The sequence below is a fragment of the Pipistrellus hanaki genome (genome assembly GCF_964339955.1).
Source record: "Pipistrellus hanaki genome assembly, chromosome: 8".
Lineage (NCBI taxonomy): Eukaryota > Metazoa > Chordata > Mammalia > Chiroptera > Vespertilionidae > Pipistrellus > Pipistrellus hanaki.
The window spans coordinates 11,562,955-11,586,533 of record NC_140510.1 but is presented as its reverse complement, the minus strand read 5'-3'; the positions used below and the strand labels follow the sequence as shown (position 1 = coordinate 11,586,533).

Below are 23,579 nucleotides of genomic sequence, written 5' to 3'. Positions count from 1 at the left end.
TCTTTGTGAGGTACTTGAATTAAAGGGAAAAGAGTCCCTGTTCATTCCCTGCCAGACCCTGTTTATTCACTCACTGGCCCTCCCGCAACCGCAGCTCCAGCCTGACCTGGGACACCGTCTGTGTCATGTCTGACGCTGCCCAGCCTTAGGTCTTTGCAGGGCTGCTCCCTGGCTGAAGGACTCTTGTTCTGCCCATGGCCAAGTCCTTCCAAACTGAGAGAGACCTTTCCTGACCATTTCATGTATGTTAGATCCCCTTTGGCAAAGACTGAAATTACTTATTTATTATAACTAGTTTCTTACGGCTTGTTTCCTTGCTTGTCATGTCTCCCTGAGATCACGACATAAGCTTATTGACTGAATCTGTTTTCTAACCTGATACATCCCCCAGGGCATGCAGGGTAGGAGCTGGAAGAGCATTTAGTGAAAAGATGCAAGATTCTGAACCCCCCCCCCCCCCCCCGAAAGCTCAACTACAAAAAGGGGAAGAAGTAGGGAAAGAAAAAATGAGGATGGAGGGAAGGAAGGAAGGTCTTAAAACTGTACAAGAACCAAATTATCACTATGAAAAGATTATATTGTTTTATTCTGTAGACCAAACACCAGGATACAACTTACCATTAGTGCCTCTGTATTTTCAGCAACCTTTAAATTCATTCAAACCACATGGATTTAGGTTAGAATGGGGGTAGGTATTCCTGGAAATAAAGCTGCTGAGACCTGGGAAGTGACAAAGTAGTCTCCCTTCTGGAAGATCTCTTAAGTAAAGGGCATACACTTTCTTTCTGGAACATGGAGAGTAAGCCTGCCCAAATGCAGGGAAGAAAAGACCGGGACAAATGAAATTCAGTGACTGGTGGGTGTCACAGGTGCTAGACACAGTGCCAGATGCAATCGTCTCTCATCTGACCCAACAGAACCCACCAATGGTGAAATTAAGGCTAAGTAACTGCCCAAGGACACAGCTGGTAGTGGTAAAGGTAAGATTCCAACCCAAGCCTGGCACACTTCACAGTTCACTCGGGGTCCTATACTGCTTCTCAAGGTTCCCCCCACATCCTAACTAAGGCTGAGGGGAGAAAAGCTCTAGGTCTAAATCATAACATAGTCTCTAAGTGGCCAGTGAAATGGGCTGATGCTAGCATTTTATAAATTTAACTAGAGGCCCGGTGCATGAAATTCGTGCAGGCAGGGGATGGGAACCCTCAATCCTGCCTACACCCTCCAATTAGGGACCCCTCGGGGGATGTCTGATTGCCCGTTTAGACCCGATCCCTGGACATCCCTCTCATAATCCAGAACCACTGTATCCTAACTGTTCACCTGCCTGATCACCCCTAACTGCTCCCCCTGCAGGCCTGGTTGCCCCCAACTGCCTAACCCGCCCCCCACACCTCCCCCGCCCCACCTCCAGCCTGGTCCCTCTCACTGTCCCACTCCCATTTACTGCCAACTGCCCCCCTGCCGGCCTAATCGCCCCTCACTGCCCCCCTCTGCAGGCCTCGTTGCCCCACACAGCCTGCTATTCGGTCATTTGGTTGTCCCCTCACTGCCCTCGCTATTGGCCTGGTCACCCCACACAGCCTGTATGGTTGTCCATGTGGTTGTTTTACTTGTGACAGCCCCTGGCTTTTTTTAAATTTATATAATATATTTTATTGATTTCTTACAGAGAGGGAGAGGGATATAGAGTTAGAAACATTGATGAGAGAGAAACATTGATCAGCTGCCTCCTGCACACTGTCTACTGCAACCAAGGTACATGCCCTTGACCAGAATTGAACCTGGGACCTTTCAGTCCGCAGGCCTATGCTCTATCCACTGAGCCAAACTGGTTAGGGTACAGCTGGCTTTTTATATATATGGATGTGCTTGTTAAGTGTTAGGAAAATGAAAAAAGATGTTAAGTCTCCTGGAACATTCAATTAGAACCTCAGGATGGCTTCAGAACAAGGTGATCCGACCTACCCAGATGCTACCCTTCATGGTCAGATCGCACTGCCACCTTCTCTTTCCCATCACAGACTAAGAGAAAACCAAGGAAGTGCTCTGGTTTCTAATGGCTCATGTAGAAGTGAACATAAATCTCCCTCCAGCTATATAAGCCCGACCCATCTCCCTCTTACCTCCTTGAACTCTTTCACAGTCTTAAAATATAGCCTCTGTTTTTCTAACAGTTCCAAGTACTGGTCATTCAACTGGTCTCTTCTCATTTTGTTCTCTTGCTTCTTCTTTTCCATCTGTTGAAACATTTTGGGAAATGGTAATGAAAAGACATGTTCTGACCAAGGACTATTGGCAACTATTACTAATATTTTTATAGATTTCCTTCCAGTATTTTCCTTTTTTGTATCATTTTTTTTTTTGGTTGGTTTATTTCTTTACATGATATTGCATAGAGGTTCTATTTATTCCTATCACTTTTCCTATTACTGGGTATTAACTGCTCTATTTTAATTATTTTTGTGTGTGACTAAAAACAATTCATAATCAACCAAGGGTTATTTTGTCCCCAGAGAATAGTTGGCAATGTCTGATGACAGTTTAGATTGCCACATCTGAGGAAGCGGTGCTACTGGTATCTACTGGTAGAAGCCAGGGATGCTGCTAAACATCCTGCAATACACCGATAGCCCCTTTACACCACTGAGGGGCCAACAGCATGAAGCCTGGGGGAGGAGGGAGAGAATGAGGGGTCAAGATATACCTTCCCCAGGAAGGCACTGCTTAGTAAACAGGAAGGAGAAACCAAAGGGAAAAATTCCTGTTGTTCTTTACTCTTTTGTTGTTGTTCTTTTTTTTCTTCAACTACAAATTTTCTGTTGTTTTTCACTCTTAGCAAGAGCAGCTAAGGAGGAGCATGGCGAGGTGGGAAGGTCCACCACACTGAGATGTGGGTTGAGACAGGCTCATGGTTAGCCAGGTTCTATGCTCTCCACCTACCTCATACCCAGGCCATCAGAGAGCTCATCCACCTTAAGTATCTATGTACAGGCAAGCACTGCCTCACATCAGCTCTCATTCTTGTGGATAAAAAATCTTATCACTGGTGACACCTTTTTTCTCCTTTTAGGTTAATTTCTACAGGGAAAATAATACGGAGGGATTTTTCCCTCAGATACTTCATCACTTGTGAGATGAGAGCATAGGCAGCCTGATATCTGTCTTCTGTGAGTGAGTTTTTATGACGACAGGTCCCACAGGCAACCCTTCCATTTGTTTACGTTCCAGCATCACTCACTGGACCACTCTGCCCCAAGATCATTTGAGGAGATACCCTTAGTCCCCAGGAGGTTCTACAGCCTCGCCTGAGGATCATTTTGGTGTGATACATTTTTTTCTTTTAAACAGGAAACTGCAGCTGTGTCTGGCTTTTAGACAGCCAGCAAATCTGCTTAGTTTCTGACAAAAAGGCCTATAGGCAGAGCCACAAGGAGGAAAACTCCGTGCTATTGGGTGATTATCTGAAAAGCAACCTCTGGAGCTCCCACCCTTTTCAGTTCCTCTACTTTCTATTCTGACTTCTGAGGCATTCGATATTCTTTCACTTTAGAATTCAGTTCAGCAATTATTTGCATTTTTTTAAATAGGAGGTTCCTGAACACTACAATATGCCTGAGATCCTAAGGAATCAATTTTTAATGGCAGAATGTCAGGAACCAAAGATGCAGTGAGGAAGTGATGCTGATGAAGTTGGTTTCTATCTGTAAATGGGTATGACACCACTCCCTTAGGAGGGCGTTAAGAGGATTAGCACAGTCCTCGGCACAAAGCAGGTGGTCAATCGTGGGAGAGATTCCTAAGAGCTGCCTTTGGACCAGCAGTGCAGGAGGCCATAGGAGCCGGCCCTGGCCCTGCAGAGGCATGAAGATATGTCTTCAGGACTGAAGGCACATGACCAAGAACAGCCAGAAGCAGCCTATTCTTCCCACGGCCTTCTCTCCTCCATCACCAGTATAAAACCCGCCTTCTAACCTTCATTCTACTTTGCTTAATTCCTTCGACGATCTGTTCCATCTGACGTAAAAACTGGTCCCGGGTAGCAGGGGAAGCCATGGCTCTGAAAGAAAAACGAGCATAGGTATGACTAGCACACAGGGCTCTGAATAAGGGGGAGGTACCACAGGGTCAGCCTGGTACCCAGACGATGCCCCAAGAAGCATCCAGGCTTTTGCAAGTGGACCCGTGGGAAGCCCAGAGAGTTAATAATTCTAAACTCTGAAGGCATAAAAATGAACCTGATTTTATAATTGAATATTAATCTTTTTTCATTTTTCCTACAATTTTCTTCAGTAACATGTATTTTCTTTAATTAAAATTCCACAAAAACTAACAAAAACTTTTTTACTTTGAATGATAGTAGGTACTGCTTAATGAATAAATTTTGAAAGATAAACATCGCATGATATCACTCATTTGTGAAATATAATGAACAACATAAACTGATGAACTAAAATAGATCCAGAGACATAAAAGCATTGAACAGACCATCCAATCTCAGAGGGAAGGCAGGAGGGGAATGGGGGGGGGGGGGGGGGAAGGCAGTGAGAGATCAACCAAAGACTTGTATGTGTGTATATAAGCATAACCCATGTACACAGACAGTAAGGGGTGAGGGCATGTCCTCAGAGATAGGAATGACCGGGGAGAGGTTAATGGGAGAAGAAAAAGACATATGTAATGCTTTCAACAATAAAGAATTAAAAATAAATGGGGGGGTAAAAAGAATTTGCCTGGCCAGTGTGGCTCAATGGTTGAGCTTCATCCCATGCACAGGAGGTCACTATCAGGGCATATGCCTGGGTTGTGGGCTCGATTGCATAGATGATTTTAGCTCTCTCCCCTTCTCCCTTCCTCTATCTGAAATTAATAAAAACATATTTTAAAAAATGAGTTTCATTTATTAATTCTTAAAAATCTGAGGATTTGAGACTGCTCAAGATTAGTAGATATATTCTGATATTTTCCTAAAACAAGGCTGGGAAACCTGGTATTTCTAGAAGCAGTAGCTAAATGAGTAGATTCCCTGATGTCCTAAAACATTCCCCTTCGCCTCCAGTTCCAGAGAGGAAGTAACATCAGAGGGGTCAGAGCACATGCACACCAGGATTTAGAAATTCTTCCAAAAAATGTCAACAGTCACAAAAACACCCAAACTGCAGGCCCTCTCACTGGCCAGAAAGGAAAGATGAAGGTATCATTTTTAGAAATGTCACAGTTGTAAGTCACTAACTGAGTTTTTATCAGAGAGCTATGGGTGTTTTCAATTAGAAATTAAGCTTAAAATCTAGAGCTTATAATCTATTAAGATCTTAAGTTACTAGTCACCTGTTAAGGGACAGTAGAGATCTGTGCTGGAAGGAAAGGAAGCCTGCTATACAGAGAGCAGGCCCTGGAGCTGCCTGGAGGGTGGGTGGGCCAATGGGCATGCATGCCTCAAGGCTGGTATGATTTCAATGCATCAGGTTTGGTACATCCAGTTTTTGGAGAAAAAATTCATATCTGAATGAAGTACTTTAGAGGATGCACATTAACTTAAAGTCAACCACAAGATTTCTAAAAATCTTTTAAAAATTATACAGATTATACTCCATCCGGGTGGCTCAGTTGGTTGGAGCACCGTCCTGTCCTGTACATCAAAAGGCTGCCGGTTAAATCCCCAGGTGGGATGTGTACAGGAGGCAACCAATTGATGTTTCTCTCACATCGATGCCTGCCCCCCACCCCTCTCTCTTCTTTTTTCTCTAAAATCAATAAAACATACCCTTGGGTAAGGATTAAAAAATATTATATAATTCATTACCTAAATTTTAAAACATCTCTATGTCCTGAAGAACAATTGGTATTAACCTAATCATAGCAAGACAAAAGTAATATACAGAGATTATAGCAGCTGGGCACAGTCAACTAATTTGAAAGTTAACTTTTCCCTAAGCTATTCCTTGTTTTTAAAATTCACTCTAACATCATTGTGTTTCTGCAAGAACTCAAGGGCTGTGCACATTTGCACTTAGCAGCAGGGGAGAAGTATCAGCATCACACAGGAGCACTAAGTCTTGCTCCGACGCACTACTGCAGCACTAAGGTGAGCAGAGAAAAGTGCAGGGCACACCAAGTCTGACAGTACTCACTGTGAGAAGTTCTCATGAATTGAGTTCAGCAGGCTAATCTGAGGAAGAAAGAAAAAAAGAAAAACTATAAGCAAAAGACTGAAAGATCCTTGTCCTGTCTCAACCCCTGAAAGCCTGTTCTACTCTGGACAGCACTTCTGAAAGAGCACCTCTTGTTTATGGAGATGAAAGTCACATGAAAAAACACACAAATAGCAACATGTTCTTAGCCCTAAAGTTTTTCCCCAGAAAATCTAGCTGGACACCCAATGGCCACAGGAATGTAGGCAGAGGGATCCTTTAAGGAACCTAAATCACCCCAGAGAAGTTGCTGAGCTAACATTAGGGCTCTTTGGGCAAACTGCCACCACTGCCCTTTCTGACTTGCAAACTTTGCAATTTATTTTGAAGGCTATCAGTGGAGCACAGGGTTAATTGAGGTGGGGAGTGAGAACACTGTCCATCCTATTCCTTCCCACAAAACCTTCTTGCCAAGGTGGCCAGCTGCTGGGGGGCTCTGAGAGGCTCCAGAGAGAGTGCATCATTCAAGGCCTCCATTCCCATGGGAACTGCCTTCAGCTACACAGTATGTATCTTTATCTACCCCAATGACACAGTCCAGGGCAGAGCTCTGAGTCCGAAGAAACTAGAAACCTAGTTCCTCCTTTTTGCCGTGTCACTAATTTAACTTGTAAGCTCTGGACTTAGCCCTTACTATACTTGGCTCAGGTTCAGTCTGTAACATAGAAATTATATTCTTGTCCTTATGAGTCTAAAATATCACAGGCATAAACAATTTTTAATAAAATGCATAATTTATTCAAATGCAAAGTTCTGTAATAATATGGATTAAAATTAAAAAGTCCTCACTCCCCTATATACTCCTACTAGTTTTTAAAAGAATGCAACAACTTCAGATACTGCTAATGAAGGAAGGTCAATAGGTTCAAGGCTTTTTCAGGAGGAGCTGGCCCATCCCTATGTTAGGACTGACAAGTCTTTCCCATGTCACATAGAAGACTCTGAGACCAAGATGTACAGCACAGCTATCCCACCAAAGGCAATCTACTCATCTATCCAAACACTTATCAAATTCCCATTATGTGTAAGGCCCTGGATACAGAGGAAATGAGAGCTCAGTCCTCCTCAAGGAGAGCCCTTCTAGAAGAGAGATTTATTGCATTTGATTAGCAACAGGCAATAAAGGTGACAATAATTATAGATGCCTCCATGTAGGCTCAAGTAAAAGATACATCTGTAATATTGTTCTTATTAAAGTGGCAATCAGTGCAGGCTGCAAGGTGATAACATGAAAACAAATTCTGTCAAAGTGAGGGGGTAAGCAGGAACTATATGTATTGAAAACCACCATGTGCAAGGAATATCACATTTCCCCCATTCTGTTCCCATCATAAATCATATGAAAAATTGTGTTCCCATTTTCCTGGTTAAGAAAATAAGGCCAGGCTACAACCCAAATCTGACTCCAAAGCTCATGCTCTCTCCACCACACTGTGTTGCTACTGTGAAAACCAGTCCATATTGTTTTTTTATATACGTAGTTGCACACCCCACCCCACTCATTTGTCATCCGACTTTGGGGAGCACTGAATCATGAATGGATTTACCTGAAAGCAATCCTGAGAGGCTGTCAGTGCCATGTGAAGCCTCTTTCACACATTGATGATCCTTTTAGTTCATACCTCTGTCTGATACTAATAATTAAACAGACATTTCCCCATGTAAACGATGACAAGCCCACCATCCCCATTTCATTTAGCTGGTTCCTTCCTTTAAAACTCTAACGTTTCACCAACTCCAGGATCCTTCCATATGCACTTCCTGAGCACCCGCTGTGTTTCTCTTAAGAGGCATGTCTCCCATACACTCTAAGACAGTTGTCTACCTGCCTCACTTCACCCCAGACAAGGTGAGCTCCATGGAATCTTGCACTTTCCGACTCTGCATCCCAGCACTGGGCATATACCAGGCACTCCTTCGGCTGAAACTGAATGCATCCCAGACACCAAGTTCATTTGAACTTCCTGGGGTCAACAGCACTGGTGGCTGCTCATCTGATTTTACAAAGGTTCTTACCTCTTTTTCCAAATAAACCTTTTTATCATCCAGGGTATTATACAAAGTGAAGAACTGCTTGGTTTCTTTATGCACAGCTGAAACTGCAAATGCAAAGAAATCAGCACATGAATAAGAAAAAGTATCAAAACAACCCTAAGCACCCGCTTTTTTTAAGGCACCCCCCTCAAGAGTGGGACCTGTCAGGCTGGCACTCTGGACCTGCAGGCCGGGAGGAAGCTCACAGGGCACACAAGCTTGTGCTCAGCTGCTACAGGCTGATGGCACGCAGCCAGTCAAAACTGCTCCGGCCAAGAGCAGGGGCTGGAGAAATCTCCTTGTCAGATGTGGGTTTCTCAGAAGTCCCTCACGTGAAAGCCCTGGGAGGAAGGTGACAAGGATGATGAAAGGCCAAGCTAATAACTCTTTCTGGTTGTGTGGCTTCCTCCCTTCCCACACCAACATAGCTCAGAGCCTAGGTGACTTCCTCAGGGGCCTAAATTTCTATACTATACAGCCACCCAGAGAGAGATGAAACCCCAAGACCTGGGTTCACAGCCAGGCTTTGGCCCAAGCTAAGCACACCAGTGTAGCTGTAGCTAAAGATCTGATGCCACATGGTTATCAGGCACTGCCAAGACTACGTGGGGTCTATGCCATGGGCTCTGGGTGCCCGAAAGCAGGTTGCCTCTGGACAGCAAACTGGGAGAGGAGAGAGGAGAAGTGGAGCAGGCCTGGGCAATTCTGGTTTCCTTGGGCAACTACCATTAACATTAATATCCAATTCTTTAAACCAGTCAACTTTTAACTTTTATATTCAGTAAGAGCTGTATTTTCCTCCAGCAGTGTAGCTCAAAGACAAGCAGGTCAGGGAAATTTGCTGAACATATCTGGTAACAGATGGTAATAATCTGATATAAGTGCTTTGATGAAACAGGAAAAAATGTTTCTAACATCAAAATATATCATTTGTAGAAAAATCACACTATGAACCAGTGAATATAGAGTAATATTATTCTTGCTAAAAGCTTTAGAACAGGGGAATAAATTATGCATTTTATTCCTGCTCGAAAAGGGGAATCACCCGAGGAGCTTTTAAAGACCATGACCAATTAAATAAGATATTCTGGGGATGGGACCCAGGTGATTACAATGGGTGGCCAAAGTTAACAGTCACTGCTGAAACACATCAGTCAACTTTTAGCTTTATTGCTCAGGAATGTAGCTGTCACCATTACTCCATCCAGCTCAAGGACTGGTTGGAGGATGCAAGTATCTATACATATAAAAGGCTAATATGCAAAGTGTCCCCACAGGAATTCAATTGGGACTTCCATCGTTCGCTATGATGTGTGCAGACCACCAGGGGGCAGTGCAGAAAGAAAAAAGGCCCCAGACAGCAGCTGAAAGGCCCTGATCAGCCCTGATCACTGGCCAGGCCAGGGACCCTACCTGTGCACAAATTTTGTTCACCGGGCCTCTAGTTACTTAATATTTTTAAAGGCTTTAAAGTAGGCAAGGTAGAAAATTAAGGGAAAAGATTTAACTTAAAAGCAGAAGTTCTTTTCTGCTGAGAAACTGCCATTACTGCTACCTGCAGCAGAGGACCTGGGCCAAAGAAGAAGACTGTGATGGGGGGTTAGAAATGGGAAAGAAAGCACAAGTGTGGACTCCAGCAGGTACAGTGCTCTAGACCAGTGGTCAGCAAACAGTGGCTCATGAGCCACATGCAGCTCTTTGGCCCCTTGAGTGTTCTAACACCACTTCTTCTAAACAGACTTGCCCAGGCCATAAACCGACTTCTGCGCATAGGCCACGAAGTTTTAATTGCACTGTATGTGGTATTTTGTGGAAGAGCCACAATCAAGGGGCCAAAGAGCCACATGTGGCTCGCAAGCTGTGGTTTGCCAACCACTGCTCTAGACCGAACCAGGAAGACTCTTCAGAGGCCAAGTTTTCAAGGCAAAATCTGAGGTGGATTTTAAAGAAGAGTTGAAGTTTGCCAGGACCTGCAGGGCAGTGGCAACTGGATCTGGGGACCAGCTCACTGGCCAACACTCTGATATCCTCCTGAGAGGGGAGAGGCACTGAGGGACTGTAGGGGAAGCCAATCAGTGACTCTAGCCTGCAAGATGGAGGACTTTATCAGGGTATTTAGGATTTTCAAGATTATCCAACAAGTTATGGCAAATTACTAAATGCTAAAGCTATTAAAGCAAGAATGCAAATGATCAAATTTATATTTGAGAAAGGTCTCCCAGGCAGGAGTGCAGAGAAGGTGGCTAGAGCACAAGTCTTGAAGGAAGACTTGACAATGACTCAGAAATGGAGCAGAGAGAGCAGCTTGAATCAGAATGGACTAAGGGGGTCCAGCTTGGCTGAACAGTGACCCCAGTGACCAAGAGGAAAAACAGGATCAAGAGGCTATAGAGTATGATGCCCAGTGGGAGCCTAGAGGAAGGAGCAATGGTCCAGGAGTCTTGAAGGATTTTGCCAGACAGAGGAGGAAGGGCTAGAGTCAGGTACAGGAGGAGTAGAGACCTCAGGTGTCCAAATGCATGTTGTGTTCAGGGGCAGTGTGTGGACTGGTGAGGCCAACTGTGGACCTAGAGCAAGCCACTTAGACTGGGGAGAACCCCAAAAAGAATAAGGAGAGGCTTTATTTAGGAGGCTCTGGGGAGCTCCTGACGATTTTCCAGCAGAGGGAGAAGTGACATAGTCAGATGTGCAGATGAGAGACTTGCAGAAGGGGCTGCAGACCAGCCAACGGTCATTCAGCTGAGCTGTGATGCAAATAAGAACAGCTATGGCAGTAGCACAGAAAGGCAATGACAGTTTTGAGGGCCACTCTGAGCCTGAGATGTGGTTACTGATTCAGGCCAAGGGAGATCCAGTCCTGGATTACTGGGTGAATAGATGCTGTAAAAGGCAAGGACCACATAAGACAGACAGTCTGGAGAGAAGGACAAGGAGTGAATACTGACCTAGAGATAATGAGGTCACGATGTTCTGTGCAATGCTGGAAAGTGGATGGGAGCTCAGTGGAGCCAAATGGCTGATCGAAATGAGGGCTGGTTCAAAATATTCTAAGAACTCAACTAGAGTAACTGCTCGTTGAGAGGGCAGTAAGAGCTCCTTAGTGCTGCTTCAGGACTGTCAGTTACCCACCGGGGCTCCATGGAACGAGTGCTGAGTGGGCTTGACGATAAAACGAAGACCTTTGCAGATAGCTTTTATACACTGTGCTATGGTGCATGCTCCACTATCCTAAAGTGGGACACAGACCCTTGCCCCCTGGCCCTCCCAGGATCAGCCTCCCAAGCTCATCAGTGGTTGATGCACCTACTCTGGCGATAGAGTTCAATAAATCTCTTCTGATACTGGATTAGCTCGGCTCGGCTGGGCACTTCATCAATCTTGCGATGCAGAATTGCTATTTCTCGATTTCTTCGAGCCTAAACGCAAAAGGGAGGGTGAGACAACACTATTTGATAAAAGGCCTTATGTGTTCTCTAGGAAGCCAAAACATTGCCCACCACCCACCCAGAGCACAGCCACATGTCTTGGAATGCAGGCCGCAAATTCTGCTGTTGGCTTGAAGTACCTGTCTCAGATTCTGATTTTGCAATACTCGGAAAAGGTGTGATTGCGACTGGAACCCCAGAGGCATCAAATTAATGGGCAAGGAAGAAGGATAAGGAATGGGATGGGCTGTGTGGCCAGAGCAGCCAGCCAGCCTACTAGGCCATAAAGTAGCCAATTCTACCAGGTGACAAAGAACTGATGCCACCTTGCTGCCTCCATATAAATTTCAAATCTCTTCATGTGATTGAAAACCTCCTACAATTAAAACCTAAAATACCTCTCTAGTATTTTCTCTCCCCCATGGACTGGGGTATATTGGCCAAAGTGCCTCTCTGACTGCATCTGGGGAGACAGAGCAGTGTGGTGTGGTGCAGGGGAGCTCACAGGCTCCTGAGGCAGGCACCACCTTCCCCAGCAGGGCAGCTGCCTGGAGGAAGTCGCTCAGCTCCCCCTCCAGTCTCAGGATTGGTGGGCTCTTGGGGCTGTCTTTCCTCTGTGCCAGCCGGTCCTCCACTCCCTAGGCCTGCTTCACTCACACGCAGAGGTGGAGCTCTGTATCATGGGGGAAATACAAGTCTCCAAACGAGAAGCCATCATCCATTCTGGTACGAGGGGAGGATGTATTTCTCCTTCTGGCCAAGGCTACATTCCCCATGGGTGCTCAGACTCTGACTCCTGCTTTTATTTTAGGAATCTACTCTTCATTCTTTTTCATATGTCTCTAACCTTTCCCTTTCTACTGCCTCCCTCTCATCAGTACCTAAATATGTTCAAGTATCTCACTCTTAAATATAAAAATAGCCCTTCCTGCCCGACTGGTGTGGCTCACTGGTTGAGCAGTGGTTAACCTGTTAACCGAGCGGGACCTATAAATACATCAAACGTAAACAATATCGGGAACGGGTAGGATGTATGAATACATCCTGGAAATATATGTTGCACCCTGAGAGAGACGGTATATATTTTTTGTAATCTTTATAATTGTTTGTAAAATTTATAATTTTTTAATTCGATATTTCCATTTTTTTGTTGGTATTCTTTTCTATTTTTTTTGTAATTTTGTATTTTCCTTTGTACTTTATATAAAAATAAACGAAAAAAATATATATATAATTTATTTTAATTAAGTATAAATAAAAAGAAAATAATAATATGAAATTACGTCCTCCGGGTGTGACGTACTGACTCGTCATAGTGAAAGAGTACGCAACATTACAAGTTGCGTAATTAAAAAGGGAACTCCCCAGTTAACAGGTTTTAAGCATCCACCTATGAATTAGGAGGTCACGGTTTGATTCCTGGTCAGGGCACATGCCCATGTTGTGGGCTTGTTTCCCAGTGTGGGGCATGCAGCAGTATGCCTAGCCAATCAATGATTCTCTTTCATCATTGATGTTTCTCTCTCACTCTTTCTTTCCTCTCTGAAAATCAATACAGATATATTAAATAAAATTTAAAAAGCCCTTCCTTAAACCCATCAATGTTTCAGCTGCCAACCTTTCTCCTTTGAACAGCCAAACTTCTTGAGAGCCACATACCCTCTATTCCTCTAACTCTCCACTTCCCTCCAGCCAGCCATCCCACACTCCAGCTAGCTTCTTCAAAGACCCCCCTGAAACTGTTCTTGCCAATGTCATCTTTTTTGCAATATAGCCAGAGGGCAATTCTCAGCTTCTAGCTTTCTTGACCTCTAGCAACATTTACCATTCTCTCTACTGAGCTCTCTGCTCAGCTCCCATGAGACCTTGTGCTCATGTTTTCCTTGCCTTGGGCTGCCCACATGCTCTGAACAGTTGCCTGGAGGAAGTCGCTCTGGTTCTCAGACTTAAACTTTCGAGTTCTGCTACGGGACACTTGCACCTAGCTAGTTGCATTTACGTAATTCTGTGCTCTTGTTTCTACTCACCTGTAGTAAACGGATCTTATAAAGTTTCTCTTTCTCCATATTATATCGTCTGTCTAGGTCTTCCTAAAAATTGAAAGAGGACAGTTATCTGGGAATACATAAGTTTCATTACTTGATAAAGTCTTTTGAAGTTGAATGCTTTTAACCTTTTCTCCCCAATCCTGAGGCCTCAAATTCCTTTTCTCAAATGGCCAAGAGTCTGTATTCTATGTCATGTGAGGCCTTTGACACACTTTAACATCCCTTATAACAATTCTTCCTTCTTCTGGGATCCAGGCTGAACCCAGTGTTCTTAAGAGAAATATCCCCCATATCCTTGTGCCTTTCCCTGCCCCACCAAAACCAAACTATGAGGAGACAATCTTGACTTGAAGAACCTCTTGTGTCTGGAGGTGATGCTGGTTTGCTTTCTATGTTTCTATTTGGAGCTGCACTGTTCAATATAATAGCCACTGGCCACATGTGGTTATTTAAATTAACTTAAATAAAAAGTCAGTTTTTCAGTTGCACTAGCCACATTTCAAGTGCTCAGTAGCCACATGTAGCTAGTGGCTACTGCACTGGACAGTGTAGATACAGAATATTCTCACCACTGTGGACAGTCCTTTTGGATAACAATGAATTAAGAGAAAAACTAGCCAGTTCACTGAACCCAATGAGGTAAGAGACATTGTTAGGTGGTTTGCTGAGTTAGAGAAAGCTATAAGGGGGCCAGAAGTGTCTCCTACCCAATGCACACACACAGGAGAGAGAGATAGAGATAGAGATAGAGATAGAGATAGAGATAGAGATAGAGATAGAGATAGAGATAGAGATAGAGATAGAGATAGAGATAGACAGAGAGAGAGAGAGAGAGAGAGAGAGAGAGAGAGAGAGAGAGAGAGAGAGAGAGAGAGAGAGAACACCGTCTCCTCCACAGGGCTCAGCTGTAGGCAAACCCCACAGACTTCACAGGAGTCCTGAAGCTCATGCTCCAAGGGCACAAAGGGAAAAGAATCCCTAAAGAAGGAAAATGATTAGAGGCTTTCCTGCTTCTCTCTTCCTCCTCCTCTCCCATTCTCTTTCTCCTGAAGGTTTCCTGGCATGCTGGAGTCCTGGAAACATTAGTTTAACTCAGCACAGAGGTCAGCAAACTGTAGCCCAAAAGCCAATCTGATAGCCCTTGGACCAAATCTGCCTCTGCTTATTTCTGTAAGTAAAGCTCTATTGGAACACAGTCTTATCCTTTGATTTACCTACCGACTATGACCACTACAGTGGAGTGGCCCACAAAGCTAAAAATATTTACTGGCTCTTTATGGTTTGCTGACCCTGGAATGCAGTACAATGAAGAGAGGTGTTCTTCCCTCTCACCAACCCACCCCCCAGAGCCTGGTGGCTGTGACCAGCATGTACGGCCAATGTAGGCTTCCCCTTTCTCAGCAGATGCCAGAGTAAAGACAGCACTCCTGCACAAGGTGCTAGGAGAAACCCTCCCTAGAATGTTGGCCCTCAGGGCCAGCCCTGGTGAGATCCTGCCTCTATCTGAAGAACCAGGTGTGCAAAATGGGTCATTGCTTCCAACATTCCAGATGAGGAGATGGCTGTAGAGAAAATGAAAGCAGGCATGAGAGAGTGCCACAGGAGAGTATAAAGCTGGCCACCACAATTGCAGAGAACACTGACAGTTTTGATAACGAGAAGGTACTTACATTATGAGTCATCACGGGGGTGAGGGCATCATTTGGCTCTCCACTGGAGAGGGTCTGAAACAGTAAACAATAAGAAACAACTCTGAGGAAGGCAAATATGATAGAAACTGAGGGTCTAGTAGGAAGGAGTGGTGTGGGGGACAGTTCACCGACCATGTCTGGTCAGGAAACAGAAAGGGAACAGTCCTACATGAGCCCCAGATTTTAAATTATTCTTAAATATCTGTCAGTTACAAATAAGCTAACCTTGTCTTTGAATGTAATAATCTTTCTAAGGAGATGTGATTGATAAGAAGAGAAATGGGATCCTAGAAGTCTGTGATGTATGCAAACTCAGAAGCTGACTGAGCTGATGATTTGAGCCTCAAAGGTTCAAAACTTTAATAACAACTGGAGAGGCAACCGGGTAACGATGGTCCCAGACACCACTGCCCAGCATGGCCACACTCTGGTATTTTCTTCTCACAGGAGGGGAGAGTAGTGTAGTCTGGCTGACATGACATGCCAGGCAGGTGGTATCTCCCTGCTGATATGCAGTGTCCCTTTCAGTCCCTAAGCAAAAGGGCTGGAGAGCGGCCTGCCAACTGGCTTGCACAAGTTTCTTCCCCTCCCTGAGCCTCAAGTTCCTTATTTTTATGAGGGAGTTGGTGCAATTGATGAGTCTGAGGTCATGTCCAACTTCCACACCCAATCACAGGGGCACTCAGGAAATAAGTCGAATCAAGTGTGAGAAGGGGAAACAAACACAGCAGTGCTTTTACTGGTGAGACTTTTTCTGTCCTTGTGCTATGCTTGATGGAAACCCAAACTAGCTCCTCAGGAGACCTAGTCTTTGTTCAGAGAACCAGGCAGGCCCCTCAGTGCAGGAAGCCTCTGCTGCTAGAGCTGATAGTAACCCAGCACTGTTCCCCTGCTTCCACTCAGTGCTGCCTCCTAAGGGTGGGGCATGTCCCTAGCAGGAATGGAGGGTGAAAGGAGTAAAGTGGTCCCAGATTCAGAGAAGAATAGGTTGAGTGGGAAGCAGAGCTCAGACAGCTCCTGAAAACACCCCTTCCCTGAAGGAAGAAGAAGACTTAAAATCTGGCCATTCTCGTATGGAGTAGCTGCCATCCGCACCCACTGCTGTCTTTCACCCACCAGAAGGAAGAGAAAGGGGAGGGATAGAAATCTAAATAAATCATGAGATGAAAACAGCTGAGAAATGTGTGCTCAGAGGACCAGGTTAAGGAAACTTGTCTTTCCAGCCAGTCCTTTCGCTGGCTAGTCCTCCAGGAAACTTTTCAGTCTGAGTCATAACAGCGCCTCACAGTTCGAGCAGGGCCTTTACCTTTACTTCTCCGCCTGGAGCTCTCTCCGCCTTCAGGTTTTCAATATCCTGCTGTAGCCGAGTCATTTCCTCCTGCAAAAGTGATACAAATGTTTATGAAACTTGGACAAGCTAAAAACTGGATGCACTTTTTACCTTGGCCCAGAGTCTTATTTTCATACTTCGTGAGTTTATGCTAAGCAAAAAGTCTATTAGGAACTAGCTGCCCTGATCTCCCATTGTCAGTCTGGGACAGTTTTTTCAGGAGGCAACACAGAGCTTGTGGGGCTGCATCTCCTGCCTCCTGCTGTGGTCATGGGCACTTGTGCACCCATCACCCCCACTACGAGACACCAAGTCCTCACATGGCAGAAACAAGGACTTATACACAGGATGAACAGATATCCCAGGTTTTCAGGACATCCCTGCTTTTATATAATATTATCCCTTTATATTTGGTAAGACTTTTCTTTTAAATACATTTGTAAATTAGAAAACATTGTTTGTAAGACTGTTTGGCATACTCGGTGTCCTCAAAGGGTACCTACCATGGTACTCTATTCCTTTTACACAACTGATTGAGGAAATTTTTTGTTTTTTGTTGTTGTTGTTAATCCTTACCCAAGGATATTTTTTCCACTGATTTTTATGGAGAGTGGAAGAGAGGGGGAGAGAAAAAGAAAGAGAGCAACATCATCAATGTGAGAGAGACACATTGATTGGTTGCCTCCTGAACATGCCCTGTCTGGGGCTGGGGATAGAGCTTGCAATCAAGGTACATGCCCTTGATCATATTCGAACCCATGACCCTTTAGTCTGAGGGCCAAAGCTCTAACTGAGTAGCCAAACCCCAAACTGGCTGGGACAGGAATCTCCTTTTCTGAGTGCACCTGGATAGGATGCGACATCAGGACAAGGAGAGGGAAAGCAAGAGATTTTACAAGATTCCTGGTTTAATGTCTGCTCACACCAAGCAACACTTACTCGACAATGTGCTTTAAACTCCTGTTCCTGGCTTTTTAGGTTTTCATTCATGGCTACAAGTGCTCTCAAGTTCTGCAGAATACTGAAAAGACAAAAAATGACATATGGCAAGCTATTATGATTTTATGAATCACAGCTAAAACCAAGTCCCCAGCTAAAAAAGGAATCCCTTTTAATTTCCTTTGTCTCTCCCAAGTGTCTAATGGGTTCTCCACAAGTGATTAAGACTGACATTATTATTCATTTATATGCCAGAGTCCATTAGCTATATCCAAACAAACATTACAGAAACCAGAATTAAAATGTCAACTGCAGAAACATCAATGAATTTCAAAATACTGGATATACTTAACAATACCAATTACTCAAACATATTCAAAGCATAGACAGTATGTAAAACCATTTTTAATATCCATTCTGAAAAGGAAACATGTTGCTGAAGGTCATTAAACACACTCATTTGAGTATAAGAATGTCAAGTATCTAATAGTAGTTTTGCTCCATATCATGAGAGGGCTTTCTAATTATAAAGCGAAGTAAGCTGTGGGCACTTCCTTGCTAACATGTTCATCGAACCCAGAACCGCTCAATCTGGGCCTGAAGCTTAATGATTTAACTATCTCATTCAAGTGAGTGACAGACACTTTGGAGATTTCACCACCTAAACAGCTTGGTGACAAAAACATCAAATGTAAGTGCTTTATCTGTATAATTTAAATAGTCTAAATACATTTAATTTAAAATGGGGGGGGGGGGGAGAGAAACACAAAAAAAAAACAGAGGCTGATTTATGGCAGAAAAAATTGCATCTTTACTCTCAAGGAGACATGGCTGAAGTGAGTGCTGTCAAAAACTGGTAACAACGGTTGACTCATGAAAGAAATGGGTGTCTGGGGGATGGGGTGGGAGAGAGACTTTTCAACATTATGCCTTGTGTACTGTGAATGTATTACTTAGTTTTTAAAAACAGAAAAATGAAAAAATAATTAAAACTCCAAACATATTGCTTCTGATCTCTAGGGCAATTGGGAGAAACAGGCAGCCCAAGCACATCTTAGCATGTGCCTGAGCGACAGGCACATTCTGGATAGCACAAAATTAACTGACCTGTACGAGGACAAAAGCAGGACCCCTGGCTTCTGAGTCCTGTGAGCCAACCAAGTAAGCCAACAGGTACTGGCGAAGTCCCTTTCTCCAAAGAGAAAACAAACACATGCTAAAACCTCTTACCTTGGATCAGCTTTGGACTCTATCTTCTCGAGGGCTGCCTGCTCCTTGTCCAGCTTCTCACTGTGACTCCTCAACTGCAAGAGAGAATGGAGGCCCAGTTGCTAGAGATTTGGTAACACAGAAGAGGGAGCGCTGCCATTCTCCTTCCCCGTGAGTCCGCCTGAACTCCACTTCTGACAGGTGGCCAAGCCCACAGGACTTAGCTGAACACTGAGAAACAGGTGAACAAGAAAAATAGGATGGGGGTGGAGGGAAAACATGGGCAGGTGAAAACCAAACTCTTCTTGACGCATATTGCTTGCTGGTCAACAAAACCTTGGCAACAGCTTTCAATCAAGAAGCAAATGGTTATTAAAAGTCAAGATTAATGTTGACAGCAGATGCCTTTCAGTGGGAAGGGGGGAATAAAATGAGTGGCTGTGAAAGACAGACCTGGGTTCAAGTTTCAGAATGTTAACAGGGAACAGGGTTAAATCTCCTTTCTTTCTTGAATATTTTCACCTCCATTTCAAGTCATATTGTGAGGTTTTTTAAAAAACATATTGAAAAATAAACTAAAATGTACAACTCTCTATACTAGTAATAGAGGAATATGCAAATTGGCTGGGACACTGTCATGTAACGACCAATCCTGCACCAGGTGTCTGAAGGGCACAGAGAGGAAGGGAGAGCAGATAGGTGGTTAGAGGGATCAGGCCAGGAGAGGAGCACAGATAGGCAGTTAGGGGAATCAGGCCAGGAGGGGAGTGCAATCAGGGCCATCAGGCTGGCAGGAGAGCAGTTAGGGGCATCAGTCAGGTGAACGATTAGGAGCCAGTGGTTCTGGATTGCGAGAGGGATCCCAGATTGAAGAGGGTACAGGATGGGCTGAGAGACCCCTCTTCCCTTGCACAAATTTCATGCACTGGACCTCTAGTATTATATAATAGAATACTAGCATGCTATTAAAAATAATGCAGTTTTTATAAATATGAACTCTAATATCTACTGCTATGTGAAGAAAACAAGATACAAAACCATAAGCATAATATGCTTCCAATTAGTATAAAAAATGTATGTACATTAAATGTATGCATGTATAAAAGAATGTGCAAGTTACTTATATATGCATACATTACTTCCAGAAAGATTCATAAGAAGCTGGTCACACTACAGTCATCTCTGGAGAAGGTAACTGTGTGGATGAGTTCCTGGAGTGCACCCTTTGTACTTTTTGAATTTTGAACCATGTAAATGTGTTACTTATTTAAAAGAACAACTTAAAAAAAAAAAGTTCCAAGGATTCTAGCTGAAAATGAAGGACCAAGTACAAGTTGCAGCAACCCCTTCTTGCCTCAGGTCCTAAAAATCCAGACTATTATGTTGGAACAAGGGACAAGAAAAATGGCCAAGAGAGAGATGGACTGAGGAGGCCTACTGTGTGGAATTAGCAGATGCAGAAGGACTGACATGCATCAGGAACAGCCAGGTGGGTAAAACATCATGGCCCTCAGCCCATGAGCTAATTCAAGAGCTGGTGTTTGAGTCACAGAGGCAGGGCAAGGCCCCAGAGTCAACAATACCCGGAGAAAGGGTGAGTTCTCCAACCCCGAATATTAGTTACCACCAGCTGATCCTACTGAAGAGTAGGACCCCCAGAATAATCACATAAACCAAGCTGCATAAAATAGATACAGAATCCACATCATTCATAAAAGGAAATTTGAGAATCAAAGATAGACATACCATAAAAAATTATCAAACATCTGAAGAAAGATAATGCCATAAAAAAGATGTATTAACTCAACATAAATTTTGATATGAAGAAATAGTTTATAAGAAAAACTTCAGACAATTAATGCCCTTAGAGAGAGGACAGGATATTGCTTATATTAGGAAAGCTCAAGCTCACACATAGGAAATTAAAGTTCTGATTACTGAAATTAAAAAGTGGACAGCTAGAATCTGGCAACCAATGCAGGGGCCAGTCAGTCTCGGGTCTTCTTACAGTGGTGTGCAGCCTCCCCACAAATTTTTTATATATATTTTTGTTGATTTCAGAGAGGAAGGAGGGAGAGAGAGAGAGAAAAATAAATGATGAGAAAGAATCACTGATTGGCTGCTTCATGCACACCCCCTACTGAGGATCGAGAATGCAACCTGGGTATGTACCCTTAATCGAAATCGAACTGGGACTCTTCAGTCCGCAGGCTCAGACTCTATCCACTGAGCCAAACCAGCTAGGACCCCCACAAATTTTATAGTCACCTGTTCTCTATCCATCATGCTCTGCTTTATTTTCTCTGATTTACTGGAATGATGGGTTTCACCGTTTTTTTAGTGCCACTAGGTTATCCTGGAAGGGTAGCTTTTGCTGAAAAGGTAATACCTGGGAATACTGGTTAAAAGGGTACAGAGTATTCACTTGGTCAATCTTTGCCTAGAATAGATAAGAAGACTGAGGCCCAAACACCAAGTTCATTATTAATCCAGGGTTCTGGACTTTAGTACTCTGACCAAATCAGGCTCCTTCCTCAGTAGTTCAGAACTAGGTTTAGTAGAGCTTTCCAGTTTTGTCCATGGGAATTCGTTTGACTGTCCCTCTAGTCTCTGAGAGGTCTTTGGTGTCAGACTGCCACTCTGGCCCTGTGCATGACCTTTCTGCCTTAGTTTCCCTACCTGCAGAACAAGTGTGCTGTTAGGGCTGTTGGGAAGATAAAAGGGACTTATAAAAGTGACGTGCCCAGAGCACACCCAGCAAACACTAATGCTGGCTGTCATTATTATTTGAGGGTGGGAATTATCTCTTATTATTGACTTAAATCACATGTTTACCTTTCTGAAAGGGGCTCAACAAACACTTGATTTAATGTTTAGTACAAAAAGCCACTTTACAGTCACTTAGGATTTATATCCTAAGGCATGTATATGTTTTAGGAAATTGATATTAAGATGTTTTATCTTTAATCCTTCCCAGATTATTGCAATAAAGACTGATCCATGACTTGGCAAACTTCACGTTAGGGACTTTGCAGCATTAAAGGACAGCAGTAGAAATTCCACCCCAGGAGTTTGCCATCTAATCCATAAGGAATGTAGTCACAGAAGAATAGAAAGAAAACTGATCCTAATGCAACGCAGGCATCTTTAGAAAGAATTTTAAACAATTTACTCTAATTGCCCTTTTTAAGCATTCTGACAATAATCAAAGAGTTTAGTCCAGGTCAAAATTGAAAAGCATTGTCAGGTTTTCAGGCTTACAAGTGCTGTATATTGCTATCTATAAGAATTTAAATGGGTAAATTTCATGTAAAATTTTGAAAAATAGGGACTGGTTTGGTTTCAGAAATGTCTTGAACATCAGTCCAGTTTCCACAAAGTCCAAAAAGTACTATGTGGGGCACTTTCAGTGTGGCCCTGTACAGTACAGCCACAGCTTGAGCTCCCTAGTCCCAACAAGAGCTTTTCTGGTCCAGGTGAGGGTAGTTCTATGGGTATGAAAGGGCATAAATAGCTCACTCCCTCACGACAGACCTGGTGTCAGAGGTATTTGTTTCCTAGAATATCAGACATGGAGGGAAGCAGCACTCTAATGATGATGTGAGGTGGTACACTTGTAACCTGGATTAGAAAATGAATCACATGCTTCAGAATATACCAGTAAACCCTCTCTTCCTCCCGAGACACCTTCCCAACCCCAACCACCCCCCCTAGGCTTACTCAGTAATTTTGAACAGCAAATTATATCACTGTGATCCTCTCGTATTACAAACAGAAACCACCTCACTCTCATGGATTTCAGTATTTGGAACTATTCTACAACTTGCAGCTTGAGGAGCAGGGGCCACTTACTGTGATGACCCCTCATGTTCTTCTATGTGGCCTGCCCCCACCTATGTGGCCTGCCTTCCTCAGCAAGCCAACTCTGATCTCTCCCACTTACATCGTGGATGGGCTATAACATGGAAGCATGGATAAACTAGTGGCATGGGTCAGCACTGTCATATAATTGTCCTATGCCCCCAAATGGACCTTAGAAGGGAATCCTGACTCCTCCACACAGACAGATGACACATGGCATTCATTAATAGTGCAAGTCAACATGATTCTTAAGATGGCCCAAGAGGAAGGAAAATCTGCTCACCTCTGTCAGTGTTTTCTTTGTTTCATCGTATCTGGCTTGTAGAGTGGTATGATCTGCCTGCAGCTGTAAATGAAAGACAGAAGACATTGGCTCTCATTTGATCCTTACAACACAGATATGGATGAAATCCCCATTTCACAGATGAGAAAATGGAAGCTTAGAAAGATTTAAACTGAGCAAACATGGGAATTTTAGAAAGGTTGCCAAGAACAAATGAAGAGAAAACTCATATATAATTAGTATCAAGTACAGGTCATGAGAAATGCTAGATAGTCTGCATAAATCCTATCATTGAACCTTATATTCAATGGGAGAAGACATTATTCTTATCTTACAGATAAGGAAATAAAGATTCAGAAGGGTGAAGTGACTTGCTTTATAGCTGACAACTGATAAAGCCTCGATTTACATTCAGGTCTAATTTTTCTATCTTGCTACAAATGATTCAGTTAACCAACTTGCCCATCACAGAATACACACTGCATTTCAGCACTCATGATTCTAGCACAGAATATGATTGGCTGGCAAATAACGCAAGATAGAAGAAAGGATTTAGGACTTCAATACT

At 43.6% G+C, this 23,579-nt stretch overlaps 1 protein-coding gene across 1 annotated transcript in view; it reads right to left on the bottom strand.

Moving 5' to 3' along the window:
* The window catches only part of CCDC93 (CCC complex scaffolding subunit CCDC93), a 72,785-nt gene that overhangs the window by 4,119 nt on the left and 45,087 nt on the right, over positions 1–23,579 (bottom strand). Inside the window, exons 13-23 of the mRNA XM_084892553.1 lie at positions 23,012–23,074; positions 18,889–18,962; positions 17,659–17,740; positions 16,696–16,767; positions 15,369–15,422; positions 13,678–13,740; positions 11,533–11,641; positions 8,208–8,290; positions 6,132–6,169; positions 3,976–4,060; positions 2,127–2,240 (exon numbers count right to left, since the gene is read on the bottom strand). Coding sequence (XP_084748679.1) covers positions 2,127–2,240; positions 3,976–4,060; positions 6,132–6,169; positions 8,208–8,290; positions 11,533–11,641; positions 13,678–13,740; positions 15,369–15,422; positions 16,696–16,767; positions 17,659–17,740; positions 18,889–18,962; positions 23,012–23,074 — 837 coding nt within the window. The remainder of the gene's footprint in view (positions 1–2,126; positions 2,241–3,975; positions 4,061–6,131; positions 6,170–8,207; positions 8,291–11,532; positions 11,642–13,677; positions 13,741–15,368; positions 15,423–16,695; positions 16,768–17,658; positions 17,741–18,888; positions 18,963–23,011; positions 23,075–23,579) is intronic.